The sequence below is a fragment of the Anarhichas minor genome, unplaced genomic scaffold (genome assembly GCF_050575085.1).
Source record: "Anarhichas minor isolate MPS153535 unplaced genomic scaffold, ASM5057508v1 ptg000028l, whole genome shotgun sequence".
Classification (NCBI taxonomy): domain Eukaryota; kingdom Metazoa; phylum Chordata; class Actinopteri; order Perciformes; family Anarhichadidae; genus Anarhichas; species Anarhichas minor.
In genome coordinates, this window is record NW_027466474.1 from 2,225,416 (window position 1) to 2,242,433 (window position 17,018).

A 17,018-nucleotide genomic window follows, 5' to 3' on the forward strand; every position below is an offset into this window, starting at 1 on the left:
TCAGTGTCTAAGTCAAGGACAGTTTGTGATGCGGACTGATCGACTGAACCACCAACTTAGATTAAAGGACAACCTGCTCTACCCCCTGAGCTACAGCCGCCCCATGACAGGATGCAAACCACAGTCTGTCTCTCTTGTCAAAGACAACCGGACACCCAACCAGCCTTCCGGCGCTTTCAACTAAGAGGTTTGGGGAAGCTTTAACAATTTGCAAACTACTCCCACCTTGGCTACTTTGAATAGACAGCCAGACAAGAACATTGATATTGAACGATCCTGATGCTAACCCCAGATTATGTTTTTATTTTTTAGCTCTCGCTTTCGACTATATTCTCCCATGGCAACTAAGGATGGGTCAGGGTTAGAAAAAGCCCACAGTTATGCCAAATAACTGTTACAGTTGAAGTAAAGGTTAGGTAATTAAAAAACCTGGTACGGGAAGGATCCTGAACAATAATTGTGGAGAAGTGGACTTCACTCTCCCGCATGAAAGTACTCCAGTGTTATTTTGAAGTCTTAGACTTAATACATATTATAGCCTCCAAGAGTTCATAGATGCAAGCCAAGACAATCAACTAGGCTATACACGCTCTGCATAAACATCACCAAGGCTAATATGATGTATAATAAGGCCACCCACACAACCACGCAACAACTATGTCAGAACTATGAACAAAATACACGCAGCACGCTCACCCATCAATCCAACCCGACACACATGGGCAAACTCGAACCCATCACATGTTCGCTTGTGTGTCGCTATACGACTCTTCACTTTATGCACAGCAGGTCCATCATAATTCAGCCGCAGCGTACGAGTCATTATTTTTAAACAAGAGTAACCCTGATTTCAAAGAAAAAGAAAACATACTGCTTTTCAAGTTGTGCGGGTTAATGTTAGGATTTCTGAAATACACAGCATTTGCATTGTGCTCCATTTGCAACAGCGCCACCAATGAAAAGAAAAAGTAATTCTATGAAAAAGGAAACACCAAAACAAAATCTTTCTGTATTAATATTTGTGAAAAGATGTTCTGCAATGTGAGTAATGAATACCCCAGGTCGTAGTACGATTTTAAAAGACATTTTTTAGTGACAATTGCCAGTGATAAACCATTGTCACTTGCAATCATTGTCCAGGATTTTGCTATTGAGACTTGCATGGGGTCTCAAGTGACGAATATTGTTAGAAATTGTGAGGAGCAGAATCGTCCAATATGAATGTGATTACTAGATACAAGACTGTACGTGGAAGAATGAAATAACAAAGAAGAATCAAATGAGACAAACCCTGATAGACCTCTTTGTTCTCATTAGAACAAACATATCCCTATACTTCATCTTCAGTGTAACACAAACAACACCACGGAAAATAGAATGGCTTTAATAACTACAGTCAGCCTTGCCAGTGCCATGCGTCTCCATATGGCTGCTCAGGCTGTGTGCCAGTTTGCCTTACTAAAAAAAATCATGCCTTTTAATTACATAAAACACAAACATGGCGTAGCCATATGTTGTTATGATCCCCAGCCTCAGTATATTTTAGAGTCCAGTCATTTAACAGATGCTCACACTTACAACTCCCTTCCAACAAGTAGCTAAAAAAAGAAGAGAAAACAAATCTTAGAATTCAAAACATGGCTTTTAACAAGAGCACACAACTCTTTCAGTCTACTATTTTATACAAAACTCTCCAATTCAATCACATAGCAATCTTTACAAAGTGTGCTCAATTAATCAAGTTATCTCTGAATCCCCCCTGAAATATAATTGCATTGCATCAAAGCAGATCAAAACATCTCATCAGTCTCTGAAAGCCTTTGGAGGGGCGAAAATAATTATGCTGCAGGCCAAACCCGGCCTGTGGGCACGGAGTCGTTTGGTATTCATCGTCTTGAGTGCCAGCCGTTAACCAGCAGCTGGTCAATATCAGGTAGAAGTACATGAACCTTTGACCTCAGGATGAAATTTAAAAAAAGAGTATACCAATCAAACAAAGACTTATGGTATTGATTCTGTATAGCGACTTTTCAAAGTTTTGTGTGAAAATATAATTTTATAGTTTGGAGTTGTTGTAAGAAACTCTTTTTTTGTGATAAGATAATTATTCTCAATATACAGTACACTTTTTGATGTATTTTTTTTCGCATTTATCTTCTCTGAAGTCACAGCAATAGAGCCTTTCTTCTTGCTGTTTTTTGAAATGCAGCTACATATTGAGGTGCACTCGTGGTGTGCCATAGTAAATACATTTGTCAGATACTCGGAGGACTTCTTCTCGCCCACTCTACACAAACATGCACATATGAAAGCAAACCAAAGAATATGTTGCTCCAGAAGCCCTGATGTAATTTATGTCGCCCTGCAGAGGCGATCCAGCTCCTGCTTTGGGAATCACCTTCCTCCGGGTTAAAAGCTGACATGACTGATATAACAGGTGCTGCCGTGTGCCGAGCAGACACCGGGGCTGTGTAGAGAAGGAAAAAAAGGACATTTAGAAGGTTGATAAAAGAAAGCAGGGAGAGGAAATGGATTAGCAATGGATAGATGGAGTGTGAGAAGAGAAGAGGTGAAGGGGAATTAGAGATGAGAGGAGACGAGAGGGCACTAGAGAGAGGAAAAAAAGAATAGATCATGAATGGAGAGAGGACGGGAACATGAAAAATGGAGAAGATGGATGCTCGGAAACGAGGTGAGGAAAAAGGAGGATAGAAGTCAAAGAAAAAAAGGATTAGGGATAGAGGGATCTATTGGAAGAGAGATGAGATGGGGACAAGGAGGAGAAGATTAAGGTGGAGTGATATGCTTTTATCTTCTAGTGTCTGGAGAGCAGACGGTAATGGTGTGTGTGTGTGTGTGGGGGGGGGCCTTTATGATTACATGTGTTACTCTGTTTGTGTGTTTCTGAAAGTATGTGTTTGAGTTTGAATGTTTTATTTCCTGCTTGTGTTTGGTAACATCGTTTCGTCCATGTATGTGTGTGTGTCCACCTGTTTGAGTTTGTGTATGTTTTGGTTTGTGTGTCTGTGTGTGTGTGTGTGGGAAGGTGACAGTCTACATGTCGCTCATCATTCCTGGTTGAGTTAGAAAAAAAGAAGATTCTTCTAAATGTCTGCCCTTTATATCTGCGATCCATCCATCTGCTCCTCTGCAGAAAAAGAAGAGAGGGGGAGGAGAAACAGAGGGATGGATGAATGGGAGGAGAGGAAAAGAAGGAAGGAGGCAGGGTGGGAGGCTTCGGGGGTTGTTGGGTTCATGGATGGAGGGATGGATGGTGGCGGGGAGGCGGGTTGAATACCTAGAGTCGACCAAATTAAAGTAAAAGCAATGGATGGATGACGACGGGGTACAGGGTGCATCTGGGAGTCCGGTGAGCGAGGCGTCAAGTGAGCCAGGGAGGAGGGAGAGGGGTGAGAGAAGAAGAGTAGGGGAAGGAAGGAGAACTGGAATGAGAGGCAGAGTTGTGACTGTAGGTTGATTTACGGAGGCTTTCCTTTTAATGAAATTGTTTCAGTGACAGAGCCGGTAAAAGGCCCTTAATGGATTGGCTGGCCTAATGTAATGAAATTACTCCCTCTTTCACTACAGAGAGAGGGGGGAAAAGAATAAAAGAGGACATTGGGGAGGAGGGGAGAGGGGGAGGAGTATGGGAGAGGAGAAATGCAATTAATATTTACAGAACTGACGAGCAGGGTGGGCTTTAGAAGCTTCGGCTCGCTCGCTCTCTCCTTCAGCGCGTCTACCTCTCTCGTCCCTCTCTTTCCCGGTGGCCAGTGTGCACTGGGCGTGCATCAGGGGAGGGAGGTGATAGGCTGACGCCAAGGCAGGCCACACCAGCACACCGGTCTCCTCTCTCCCGTTCTCCTTTTCCTCTCCTGCTCTCCTCAGGGCTGGCCATATCGGCGCTGAGGTGAGAGACTTAATCTGAGCTTCTGTGCTGTCGTCTGGACTGGGCATCCCCAGAGAGTGAGTGTGTGTAGGTGTGTGTGTGTGTCTCCTACCTGCCACCTTAAGCCCACTTCCTGGGATACCACCTCACACACACAGCCCCACACACACTCATTCACGCAAGCCGTCTTTTGTTAGTCCCTCCCCCAGCTGAGCGGACCTTGCAGACTTGCGCCTGACTCTCTCCCATCTCTCTCTCTCATCTGTGTGTGTGTCTGTGTGTGTTTGTCTGTGTGTGTGTGTTTGTGTGCTTGGTGCAGGCAACTGGACAGCAACCACATCAGCTGCATCGAAGATGGAGCTTTCCGAGCGCTGCGCGATCTGGAGATTCTGTAAGTAGAGAAAAACCCCGGTCCTCTCTTTCTCTCTGGCTCCCCCGTCTCTCTTCTCCTCCTCTGCCTCCTCCTCTCATCCCGTCTCCCCCCTTTTCCATGTCCTGTCTGTGAAGCAGGGATCTGTCCTGCGCTCTCCTTCTCTTGTTATCATCTTTGTTTTCCGTCTTATTCAGTTTCTTCATCCTTTCGTGCTTTCTTTTTTTGTTCATGTCTTCCTTTCCTCTCCTCTCCTCTCATACTTGCATGTAAGAGATTCTTTCCCCTTGATCGACTTTTCTATCTCGTCTTTTCCATCTTTCTCTTCATACCCATTAATGTGTGTCTTCAATGTAAGAAAAGCTTCAAACTTAAACATGTTTTCATTGAGAAAATGTAGTTTCTTTACATGTTTCTGTGAATTATCTTTCGTGACACCCCTTTGTGTGTGTTTGTGTGTGTGAGCTGAAAGTGCACGTCTAAGTGCTTCTGTGCGTTGCTTGCAAGGATGAAGCGCAGAGTACCTGTTCATTCACCAGTAAAATGTGTTGTCCTTGACTTACAATACACTGATTCACACACACACACACACACACACCTACACAGATTGAGGAATATAGTGCATCTGCCACCTGCTGTGGTTTGCGCTTTCTCTGCACCATGTGTGTTAGTGCGTGTAGATGATTCCCTCTGCATATGGGAATGGGAATACCTTCATGCGTATTTGCTTCCAGCTGTGTCTGTGATTAAGTGTGTGTATGTGCGCCACTGTGTGCAAGTTTGTGTGTGCGGTCCGTCCACATTTTGTAGAGCTGCTCATTTGTCACTACGCTCAGAGGTGTGACTGGCGACTGTGGAATGCGATGTGTCGGGAAACGTGTAGATGAAAATGTGTGTGTGTGTGTGTGTGTGTGTGTGTGTGTTTCCATGTCGTGTGTCTGCTCTCACACAAGCAGATGCTGTGCTTCATTGTGGGTTGTGCATCTGAACCACATCCTTAGCTCCAGTTCATTTTAATCAATGCAAACATTTCCCTTATGTGTGCTAAAATATGCAAGGGTGCATTCTCATGTCTTCATCTTATGAAACACTGAGCTGGAAAAAAAGTTAACAAATAGGGATCTTTCTTTTGTTGGCACCAGCATTGGTTTATACGTCTGTAGCGTTGTTGGCAATACATTTCATATTCTGCTGTATGGTGCCGAGAGGTGAAAGGATTAGTGGTATTGTTGCTGAATAGGTTTATTAGAGGGTAAAACTGCATAGCAAATAAGGGAGAGACAAAGAGAAAAGAAAGAGGGGCCCATAGACAAAGAAAGACAAAGGCAGTAGAAGAGAGACGAGAGGACAAGATGATTGGAGGGAATGAGATCAGAAAAAGAGGAGAAGGCACCGACCTCGAGCTTGTCTGTCCCTCGTTACATAGCGCAGAGTTAAATGCTATTTGATCATTACAAGTGGATGTGGTTAAGGTCCTCAGAGAGAGACCCCCCAAGAACAGACTCGTGAATCGAATAACACAGTGTTGAAGTTAACATTTGTGTAGGAACATGCAGTTATTGATTTTCATGGTTTTGCAGATATTGTGACAGGTTTTTTTTTCCAGCCCAATAATGAAGAAAACAACTGTAATTGAGGTAATGTGTCTCACTGTCACATACGGATCTAATGTACCCAACAGCATTGTGGGAGGCAGATTATTAAAACCAGAGACAATTATGTCAAATGAGTCAAAGCTGTGCTAAGTACATGAGATAAATGATCTGTCAGCACCAAAATCAATTGGTTACATGTGTTCTTTAACCATGTCCAATGGCAAAACACAAATGCCTCAATAATTCATTATTAGAACCATTGACAATGCACAGGTTTTTTTTTCTTCTTGAAATCACTCAAGGACCAGGTTTAAAAGCATTTTTGTCATAATTATATATACGGTACAACCCAGGGATTTGTAATGTAAAAGCTCAGTGAGACTCCCAGCAGCATCAGCCTCACCTTGATGGGTATCCTGTGAGTGTGAATGGTGCAGTCTGGTGCTGCCTAATGTGTTCACATAAATGATTAAAGAGAGCAGCAAACATTGGGAAATGGTTCAATATAGGGCAGCTTCCACTGTGGACCACATCCAGACCAAGTACCATGGTTTTAAATGTTGTGCATCAAGAAAATATTGCAGATATTCTTGAAAAATGTCTTATCAGCTTGAGTTCATTTGAAATGCTGCAGCAGACGGTTTATTGTATCATCAGACCTGTCCCTTTTCCTTTATTTCTACCTTTTTGGCTTCAGCAAAGTTCTCTTTTTTGATTTCCCTGCCTCACTGCTTTGCTCAGCGCACAATGGAAGTGATAGGGGCCGGATAGAGGGGGATCGGCAGTGCCAGATACAACATATTAGCAATTCATAAGTCTCTGACAGCTGAGTGCTCGGCAGGATTTACAATTCACTGTAAATACGCAGCCGATCCCATTCACAGCAGACAGCATGACAGCACACAGTATATTCACTGAATGTGACGTTTTAATAAAGGCAGGTGTGTGCGTGTGTGTGTGTGTATATGGAGAAATCGTTGTGTGTGTGTTTGTATGTGTATGGAGAAATCACTGTGTGTGTGTGTGTGTGTTTGTGTGTGTGTGTGTGTGTGTGTGTGTGTGTGTGTGTGTGTGATTCCATAACCTAGCTCTCATTTCTGTTGTTCAAAGGGATCTTTTGAGCTATTTTTGCTTTATGTCTTGATCAAAATAAGGTAATAGGCTGTTAGAAGGTTAACACTTTGAAGGGTTTTAATAATTAGAAGCCTAAACACTTTGAAGGGTAACATGAGTAATTTTGAATGGACTATGAATTAGCAGCTATTAGAGATTATTTAATCTAATACTGCACAAAAATATAAATAATCCATCAAAATAGATATTGTTGCTTATCACTGACAAATGAAATTTCTGCCGAGCATTTATAATATGGAATGTGTTTTTTCATTTAAAACATAGTGGCATCATCTCAGAACCTGGCGTTTAAAGGATTAAAATTCTGAAAATTAATGAATATTTGGTAGTTAAAACAATTTTATCGGTCAGAGTGGAAAATAGTGTTGATATGTAGTATTTTTATAGCCAACTAGAGGACGTGTTTGTCCTCAAAGGTACCAAGAGGGAGTTTGTTTTTTTAAATCTAAGCAAAAAATAACAATGCACCAAAATCAATGTTACTAATCATTGACATATCCCAGCCTCTGATAATCCCCCCAAAAAATGTAGTAAATGGAAACAAATGAATTTAGTGTTTTTTTAAATAGACTGGCATTTAAAGGGTTACAATCCCAAAAATACACTTGGTAGTTATAATCAGGACTGATGTTGGTTGAAAGATTTAACACAGTGGTAAATAATATTAATATATATTTTTATATACGGTATTTTTTAAAGTGGGGCATAAGGGTTAATAACGAATTCTAGCTTTCCGTCTCCATGGTAACACTGCTACATGTCACTAGCAATCAGCTTCAACCATTGTTCTGACTGCCCTGCTGAATTTTGGGGGTTTTGTAGTTTTTTACTGGACGCCATGTTGGTTTGCAGTCCCTGTTGAATCCGTGGAGATGGAATGTATGAACCCTCATGGTTTCACTCTGTAACATCTTCGAGGAAACTGACTGTGATGCAGAACTCTGCTCTGTGACTCAAAACCTTTAACTACCTGACAAAGAGAGATCATTTCATTCATATCAACCCCAGTGTTGCAGTACAGTCCGATCTACTTAAGAGATGATCTACCACGCAAAACCACAGTCTACTAGAGACCACCACAGTCTACTAGAGACCATCACAGTCTTCTACAGACAGTGCCATGGATAGAAGTAAGGACCAGAGAAAAGGGGCTGACGATCTTCAGAGCCGTCCAGGACCTCCCCCAACAGCACATGAACTGAAAGTGGCTCTTACTCATGCTGACTTGGAGATATATATGTGCGTGTGTGTGTGTGGGGGCACCAATGTGCAAAGGGCATGAATGACAGTAAGCAATTCTGCCGCTGGTCTGATCTTCATTTCAAGCATCTTAACACACACACACACATACACACGCACACACAGCCCCATCTGTTCTGTTCCTGGGGTTCCTTTCGTGACCGTAGTACAAAAGGGATGATAGAGATACCAGTGATTCGAGGTCATGTGACTGCACCATCAGGTAGGTGTGTGTTTCCGTGTGTGTGTGTGTGTGTGTGTGACACTGTGCTCTTGTATTGCCATTATTGTGAGGACCAGTTTGTGTTTTAGACCTTAGTTGTGAGAACATTTTGTCCGTCACTTCTTCAAAGCGCTGTTCGCTGGTTAAACCTTTGTTTTAGGGTTTAGGTTAAGGTTAGGGTTGAAACGATTAGTTGATGTATGCATTAGTCAATCAATAGTTAAGTCTCTTTGCAGTGATGTCAAACACTCGCAGGTTCCAGTCTGGTTATTTCCTGCTTTTCTCTGTTTTATATCATTGCAAATATAATTTATTTGGGGTTCTGACTGTTGGTGAAACAAAACAAGCAATTTAAAGATGTCACCTTGGTCGCGTAATGTTTTTTCAAATATTTTATAGACGATTAATCGGTTAATTGAAAGAATGATCAACAAGTAAATTTATAGTGAAAGTATTTGTAAGTTGAAGCCCTATTTAGGATAATGTGTGGGATTAGGCATGTAGTTGTGAGGGGGGGGTTAGGCTATAAGGGCTAGAATATGTATTACGTCAATGCGGGTCCTCGCAAGTATAAAAGTCCAAATGTGTGTGCATGCATATGTGTGTTTCACTCTGGCTGGATATGCTTGTGTCAGCATGTGTGTGTGTCTGCCAACATCCTTGTGTGTGTGTGTAGGTCTATCCATGTGCTTGTGAGTGTGTGTGTGCCTTTTATTCATGTGTGTTTTTTATGAACAATGTAACAGTCACATATTTCCATTCCCATTGCTGGTCAGAAGTCTCCGGTGAATGCTTGATGGAGCATTAAGATGATGTTAGCTGCAAAAGAGGTCCGTCTCCGTGTCTGAATGTCCTTTTTATATTTCAATGTGAGCATTCGTTAGAAATTGGAAGAGTATTGTATAAGAGACTCTATGGACGGCTGGACGGCAAATTGCATGTGTGTTTCAGTCATTTGTGTTAATTTAGTGTGCTAATTGAAAGAAGCACTCCGCTGTGTGTGTGTGTGTGTGTGTGTGTGTGTGTGTGTGTGTGTGTGTGCCACTAACGAATCTCCAAATTAATTAATCTAGTCATTTTTAATTAGCCGCTGCTTCTTGCTAGACTAGGCTTTATCTGGGCTGCTTAATATGTTTCACAGGGGCAGTGTTGACGAGTCAAAGCTGAATGTTTGGGCGTCAAGCTCATTTTAAAAATGCTAAATGGATTTTAGTTTGTTAGTTTCATTCATCTTGTTATAATTGTTTATTAAATTAGACATGTTCAAATTGCGAGGCGTTTGAGAGGATTGGATTTATTAAATGTTTGACGCATCACAAAATTAAATGAAATGCGTCTAAAAGGGGTTATCATTTATCTTTGTTCGACATTAAAAACAGGAATGCATTGTTACTAATCGTTCAACAGAAAATCTAAATGCAACACATTTTCAGTGGTTCTGACTACATTTCTGTTCTGCAGCTCCTTTGAGATGTATAGAGCGCGTTCACACATATACACATCACTCAGCGATGTATAAAATAAAATATATACCAGCCACACTGAGGAAAAAAACACCTAAAAGTTGGGCTGTTTTGAACTGCTGTTAACTTTTATGTTCCGCTTCGGCGGAAGAGTTTCACTTCCCAAATAGGTTTAGGAAGTAAGACGAAAATGACTAAAGACACTTTTACATTCACCATTTCCTTTGATATGCACTCCCTTTACTCACATGTCCTTAGATAGTCTCTTTCTCTCTCACTTCCTCTTCTCTCTCTTTCATGGCCGCCAGGATGAAAGTAGAGGATCGGTGTTATAAAAGCTAGGCGGTGCTGGGCTATGATTTATTTAGACCTGAAAAGACTGCGGTTACAATCCTTTCCTCTCCTTTTTTGCCAGCAGAGGCAAGAGACAAGGGAGAGTTGGGGGAGGTGGAGGGTTTTCACGAAATAGAAAAAGGAAGAAGGAAGGATTTTAGGGGAGTGAAAGAAAGGGAGGAGTGTGGTATCGCAGTTGTAAAAGCAGCCAGATCATTTATTTATCTGCTGTTGGACCTGAGGAGAGGGGACTAGGGGGGGAAATCAGGGGATACAGAGGAAGAGATAGAAAAAGGAAAGGAGGGAAATCCAGAGATGAGAGGCAGATGAATCAGAAGATAGAGAGATGTGGGTGGAAGGGTTGGTTGGGAAAATGGAAGTGAGACAGATACATTAAACAGATGCAAGATCAGACAAATCTGAACACCAGATGAGACAAAAAGATGCTAAGATGCTAAACTTGTCCATTTATAGTAGTCAGGAAAACAAGAGAGATGAAAGGGACGTAGGACACAAAGGTGTAGAGGACATCAAAAAGCAAAAAAAGAGATGATAAAGGAGACAGGAAAGCAGTAAGTAACACTGATATGGCATTAGCGGGTAAAAACCAGTGTGTGATACCAGTGTTACAAAATAGATTGAAAAGATCAGAGGGAGGAGAGCAGGGAGGCATTAAATATTGATGGAACAAATGTCTGACTGACTGACTCAATTTGGCTCGTTGTTGTTTCCAGATCACCAAGGCTGTCAGACAGACTCAGAACAATGTTTCTCAAAGTAAGGACGCAGACTTTCAGATTTTCAGTACATTCCTGCATTTCAAATATATCCAGGTTTTTATTTAATTTGTTGTCATAGCAACATTTTTATATAAAAAAATTGCTTTTACAATATCCTTGAAAAGTAAACATTATTATGTTCAACAGTCACCTGTCAGTCATGAAGTCTCATTCTGTGTCTATGAATTTGAGCTTGTTTAAAACCTGTTGTAAACTCTCGTCATTATGTGGCTTTAAGTCCAACTTTTTCCAGCTCTCCTCTCCCTCTTTAATATCCGTCCAGTCTTCTTCCTCTGGCCTGTAGTGAAGATAAACGCCACTACTGCCATGGGCAAAAATTAAAGAAGGAAATTAGCATGCTCTGGTGATTTTAGGCAAGCTTCCATTTGCATGAAGATTAGAGGAGTTAGTCTGGGAAGTTGCCAGTCAATTTTTGAAAGTAACTTTTTGGCTTGTCCGCAAGGGCTTTTGTGCTAACATAATATTAACTGCCAGGAGTCGCTTTTTCGTGACCACAATAATGAATTAACATGTTTCACTAAAATGCTGTTCTCCAATAGGAAACAGAGTTACGGTTTTGTTAAAATTCAGAGAAACAGGCAGGCGATGTGAGGCTTCGATGGTCAGAGAGTGTTTCATGCACAGCAGAGATTAAAGACTTTAAACACAGGGAAGTTCACATTTTATTGTTTTGAAACCGAAGCCACTGTAGCATATGCACCCTATTGAATAATTGACAAAATCGTCTCTTATTAACATCAACATAGAGGGTGTCCTTTAGCAGAGTCTCTGTTCTGCTGGGCGATCCAGTTGGAAGGTGTGATCAGTCCAGTATCTCTTAGACTTACATTCATACTGGATGATTCTGCACTATACACACTTTGTTCATGCCAAAGTTTAGTGCCAGCGCAGGAATTAGTGTGCCCTTTATGTTTAGAGGTAAGTCAGGCTGCCGAGGTTATTTTTATTTTATGGTTATTTGTATTGGGACAAGTATGTAGCATAAACCAATGCCACACACCGTGGCATTTATAGCCTAATAATTTGCAATATTCGTCCTTAAAGTAGATGGGCCTTTAAATTACATTCAGCTCATCAATAAATACAAAACTCAGAACTCAACCATAGATTACAGACAAAACAATACAAGAGACAAAATAATACATTAAAGCACCATAAGATAAGAAGCAGTAGATCATGCATGACTACATGACTGATCCCTTTTTAAAACAATTTCAGTTTGAGTTTAGAATAATCCCAGTCGGGATCCAGTTTTACTTCTGTAAGGAGTTCCACATGTTGATCCCCTGAACATGTTGAGGTGGTGGACAGGAGAGTTTGATACAGTTAGCATCCCTACACTGACCTGTAATTAAGAACAAGGCATGTTGCTTTTTTAGCTTCTTCACTACTAACAGTTATCATTCCATTCCTATAAAGCTCTTTCTTTCAACAACATCTGCACATGGCGGGTACAGTACGGTTAAAGTTATCGAATGATACAAAATATTACAATATCGATAAAACTCAACGAAAACACTTTGGTTAATTTAGCCAACTATAACATCTGGTTAAAGCTATAGGGCTGATAATGTTGAGAAACAAGAGTACGCCAGCATTTTTAAATTATCCATCTGACAAACCCAGCCCAGTGTTTGCAGTTGGAATGTAATGCGAATTTAAACAAATATAGCAAAAAATGTTTTTGAAGAAGATTACCAACCTCAGCTGTGAGGTTAACAAAGGTTTGTGGTTATGGTAAAAATACAAAAAACTGTGAAAAATAAATAACCTTTTAAACAAAACTCAAAAAGTATAGAAGCTAACAGCTCCTCGTACAACAAGCAGACCCTTTCAAAAATGGCAACAGATCAGGCTGCTAAACCCAGTGTTATTCTTAGTTTTACCAGACGAGTCATTGACATTCCCCTGCCTGCGTTCTGTGATGCCCTGCCAGAAATTAGTAGCATTGATTACGTTAGATGAAAACAGCTCTCGTTTCAAAGGTGATCACACTGAAGTGCCCAAACCAGTGTCCTTTAAAGATTAAAGGATCTTCTCTCTGTCATCTACGAACACAGACATAGAGCCACACTAGAATCATTATTCTTTCACTTAAAATCATGGACAGATTGCGTGCCGGGGTGGCCTTATCATATTTGTCATTAAACACCTATCAGAGTCAATTAGAGCCGCACAATAATCCTAAACTAGTGATTTTCCCAATGGCGAATGTTATTGATGCGTGACAGTGAGTCTCGTTGTGTCCATTGCTAACATTAAACAAAAAGATTCATCTTGATTACTTGACAGTCCTTTTCATCTCAATACAAGCGTTTGAAGGCTTCATATTGGTTCGGCTAAAGTTTATGAACTCCTTTTGTAATTTGGATCTTGACTTCATGTACTGATTATTGAAAAACAACAAATACAGCATATCTTAGCTCTCTGTATGCATTACAAAGGTCAGACCCTTCGCAAAGCTGCATGTCCTCAACAGTTTATATCCAATAAAGATATTAAGGGGATTTGTTAGAGTACGTTCTATTGATGCATGGTTGAGAAAAGGTTTTCCGACAAATATTTCCATTTTGATGGTCAAAGCCGCGGTGCCGCCACAAACACATTGAGTGAAACTGGAAGAAGACTTTGCTTCAATGCAAAACTGAGAAGAAAACCATGACCGTTAAACCCAACAACCCCACAGTCGTCTTCCCTCTTAATACTTTGATTTCGCCTTTTTTATTCTGAAAGCCTTTGATGGTCGAAGCTGTATGTGCTCAGAAGAAGTGGAAATGTAATTATGTGATATACACAGTCTTTATATTTGGCAGAGGAGCCGCTCAATCCACTTTGTCGTTTTGATTCCCGACAATTCCTCGGCTTTGCAATCACGTCAGTGCAGATGGTCGGCATTCCTCCTGTAGCGACTAATGACTGTGTGCCAGCGTGAGTGAGGCACTTTTTACTCAGTGAGAGCGGATCTAGTGTTGAACGCAGGCCAGCGTTCCTCTGCCATACCCTGAAGTATTTCCGTATATCACCAGTGTCCATTTGTATCAATGAGGAACGCAGGAAAAACTGCTTTTATCCCCAAAATATGAAGTTAGAATTTGAAGTTAAATTGTTTATTATTTATTTAGTTTGTTTATGTTATTTTGATTACATTAAAGCTTATTTCTGAGATCAGAAGAGATCGGATGTGTATTGTAAATCTTTTATTTTCAAAAATAGATCCATTTCAACATTTTTTACAAATACATTTTTCCTTTAAATGCACAATTAACTTGTATATAAAACTCAAAAGAAGTTAAATCAGGATCAAAGTCACAAATAACACTTTAAAGCTGCACAAAACCAAATATATAAGCCATCCAATGAAACACAAAACTGAAAATAAATCATGAAACCAAACAAAAAATAAAATAAAACTAAGGAGAGACAGAAAAAGAGTTAGCGGGTATGTTTAAAAAAGAAATCATAATTCAAACAGTAAAATTCACAATATTTACGGAATTAGAACATCATAATAAAACAAAAACACTATGAACATTAGAATGAGTGTGGTTACTTAAATCCCCAACCCTAAAAAACAAAACAACGCTCCCAAAATAAGATAAGAAAAAAACTTGCAAACCAGAGTAAAGACATAAAGACAGTAAGGACAGGGTGGTATGCACGTAAGCCATTGCAGCTTTTTCTAGCTTAATTAAGTACAATGGTACATTCAGTGTGGTCTAGGGATTTGAACCACCAACCTGTAAGCTAATTTCTGTAACCTTTAGCTTCCAATTATGTCTTCGATTGAACATTTAGTCAAAAATTGTACTGTTGAGCTTATTTTCTTGATTTATTATTCTCCGGTCGCGTTTGTCTGCAGCAGGGCGGTCTTTAGATGATTTGCATTCACAAGGGCAAGCCAATCACTGCTAATGCCCGGCAATGTCTCAATCAATAATATATAATCTATTTTAAAACACTTACCACACAGCTAACGCCTGATTTGGAATTCCACTGTGTTTTAGCAAGTGTGTCTGCATGTCTTTGAATGAGTTAATCCAGTTAGCGCATGTGTCTGCCAGGCCACATCACAATAAATGATGGGTCCCTGTGTGATGATGAATGGTAATTTAGATTTAACATAACTGGACTAACGAGCGCGCTAATGACTCCAAAGCTAGCCTGGACAGCTCTCACTCGACGGGCTCTCGCCTTGCATCCCAATGAGCTGGGGAAAGGGCACCCATACACACGCACACACGCACACACACACAGAGGAAAAACATGCAGAAGTGTTTTAATAAATGCACGCATACACAATCATAAATTCATAAATGGTTCTGGCAGGGAAGCACACACGTCCACAGCCACGTGTGGTCGGTGTGTGCGCATGTGTACATGTTTCTAAGGGCTCCGCGAGTGGTGGAGAGCAGCGATGTCAGGCTAATACGAGGCTGATTAATTAATAATTATTCATGAGCCATATTTCAACCAGTTGAATTACATGCGGTTTTCGTTCACTGATCTTTCGACTCAAGTTTTTTTTCTCTGCTGACAACGAAGATTAATGAAAGTAGATGATAAGTACTTGATCATTTTCAGATAAAAATAGAATTAATCACTTTCATTTTTCAAAAGGGTCTCTAGTCATAAAAATCTAAAGAGGGGGAGTTTTCAGTGAATCGTTTTTTTTTTTCAGATGTTAAATATTTTTCAAGGTAATGCTAAAGTAGGCCCCGAATTTTGCTGCAAAATCACTGCACTCTTTGGAACTTTGTCTTTTTCAAAGTTGTCAACTAAGAAAAACCCGGTTTCCTAGGGCAACAACATGTTCAACTGCAGATGTTACGGCTTCATCAGATCTTGGTTGAGTGACAGGTCTAAATAAGGGATGTGACTGTATGGCCGTATTTGCACACTACCATTATGGATTTCTAAAGCCACTTATTGCCTTTATTTATGTGCAGGCTGCATGCCATCGATACCATGAGAAATCAGATAATCTCTACCTGTTCAGACCCTGAAGAATCCAATATGTGTCCATCAGCATTCAGCACCGATGGAGGCGACTTGAGCCAAAAGCGTAATTCTTACATGGTCATTGATTTTAAGTTAGTCTGGACACGAGTTTCAGTTTCATACCGAGCAAGTACTTGCATCATCTGTAATTGAAATGAAGGCAAAGCTTAAAAGAAAGATGGAGTGCTGTCTGAGTACGTGGCCATATTTGATTCCCTCCTGCAGGACAGTCTACCTTGCTGCTGATGCCACAGAAAAATGACATGCGGGGACGAGGAAGGAGTGAGCATGAAAGACGGCGAGAGTGAATGAGAAGCAGGTCACATGCCACTGCAATAACGTCCACTGAACTGAAATGAATTCCATTTTTCATAAACTGAAACTATGACCGGGGCAGACAGAAACCCAGAGTGTGACAAAGAGAGACAGATGGCGAGAGGAACGGCAAGATGGTTAGAGAAGTAAGAGAGAAAATAGAGGACTCACACCGCCATTACATGACATGCCCCAACACACACACACACACACGCACACCAAGGTTGGTCTGAGAAGCACTCTAAAGAGCAGTGGAACAACTGCATATTTTATGATCGCTTTTCTCCATGTAGCAAAGCTTTCTGGATGTGGATGTACCACCGAGAGAAGGAGAGGGTGAGGAGGAGAAGAGAGCGTAAGACTGAGAGGAGTGAAGTGTGTGTGTGTGTGTGTGTGTGTGTGTGTGTAGCAGAGGGCTTTCGGCCAACCAGCGACTGTCATAATTCATAAGGGGAGACAGACAGAGTTGCTCCGTGCACCGTAACTCCACAAGGTGACTTTCACTCAAACACACACTTAAACACTTTTTTCCAGGACTTTCTTTAGACCTTTTTTTTTTTTCTCTCTTCTCAGTCAGTTTTCACCTGTAAGGTTTTCTTCTCTTTCCATCTACCTCCTCTCCATCTTCTCTCATCCTCTTCTCAATGGTTTGCCCCTTC

At 40.9% G+C, this 17,018-nt stretch overlaps 1 protein-coding gene across 1 annotated transcript in view; it reads left to right on the forward strand.

Moving 5' to 3' along the window:
* The window catches only part of slit3 (slit homolog 3 (Drosophila)), a 237,875-nt gene that overhangs the window by 145,771 nt on the left and 75,086 nt on the right, over nt 1-17,018 (forward strand). Inside the window, exon 6 of the mRNA XM_076103197.1 lies at nt 4,209-4,280. Coding sequence (XP_075959312.1) covers nt 4,209-4,280 — 72 coding nt within the window. The remainder of the gene's footprint in view (nt 1-4,208; nt 4,281-17,018) is intronic.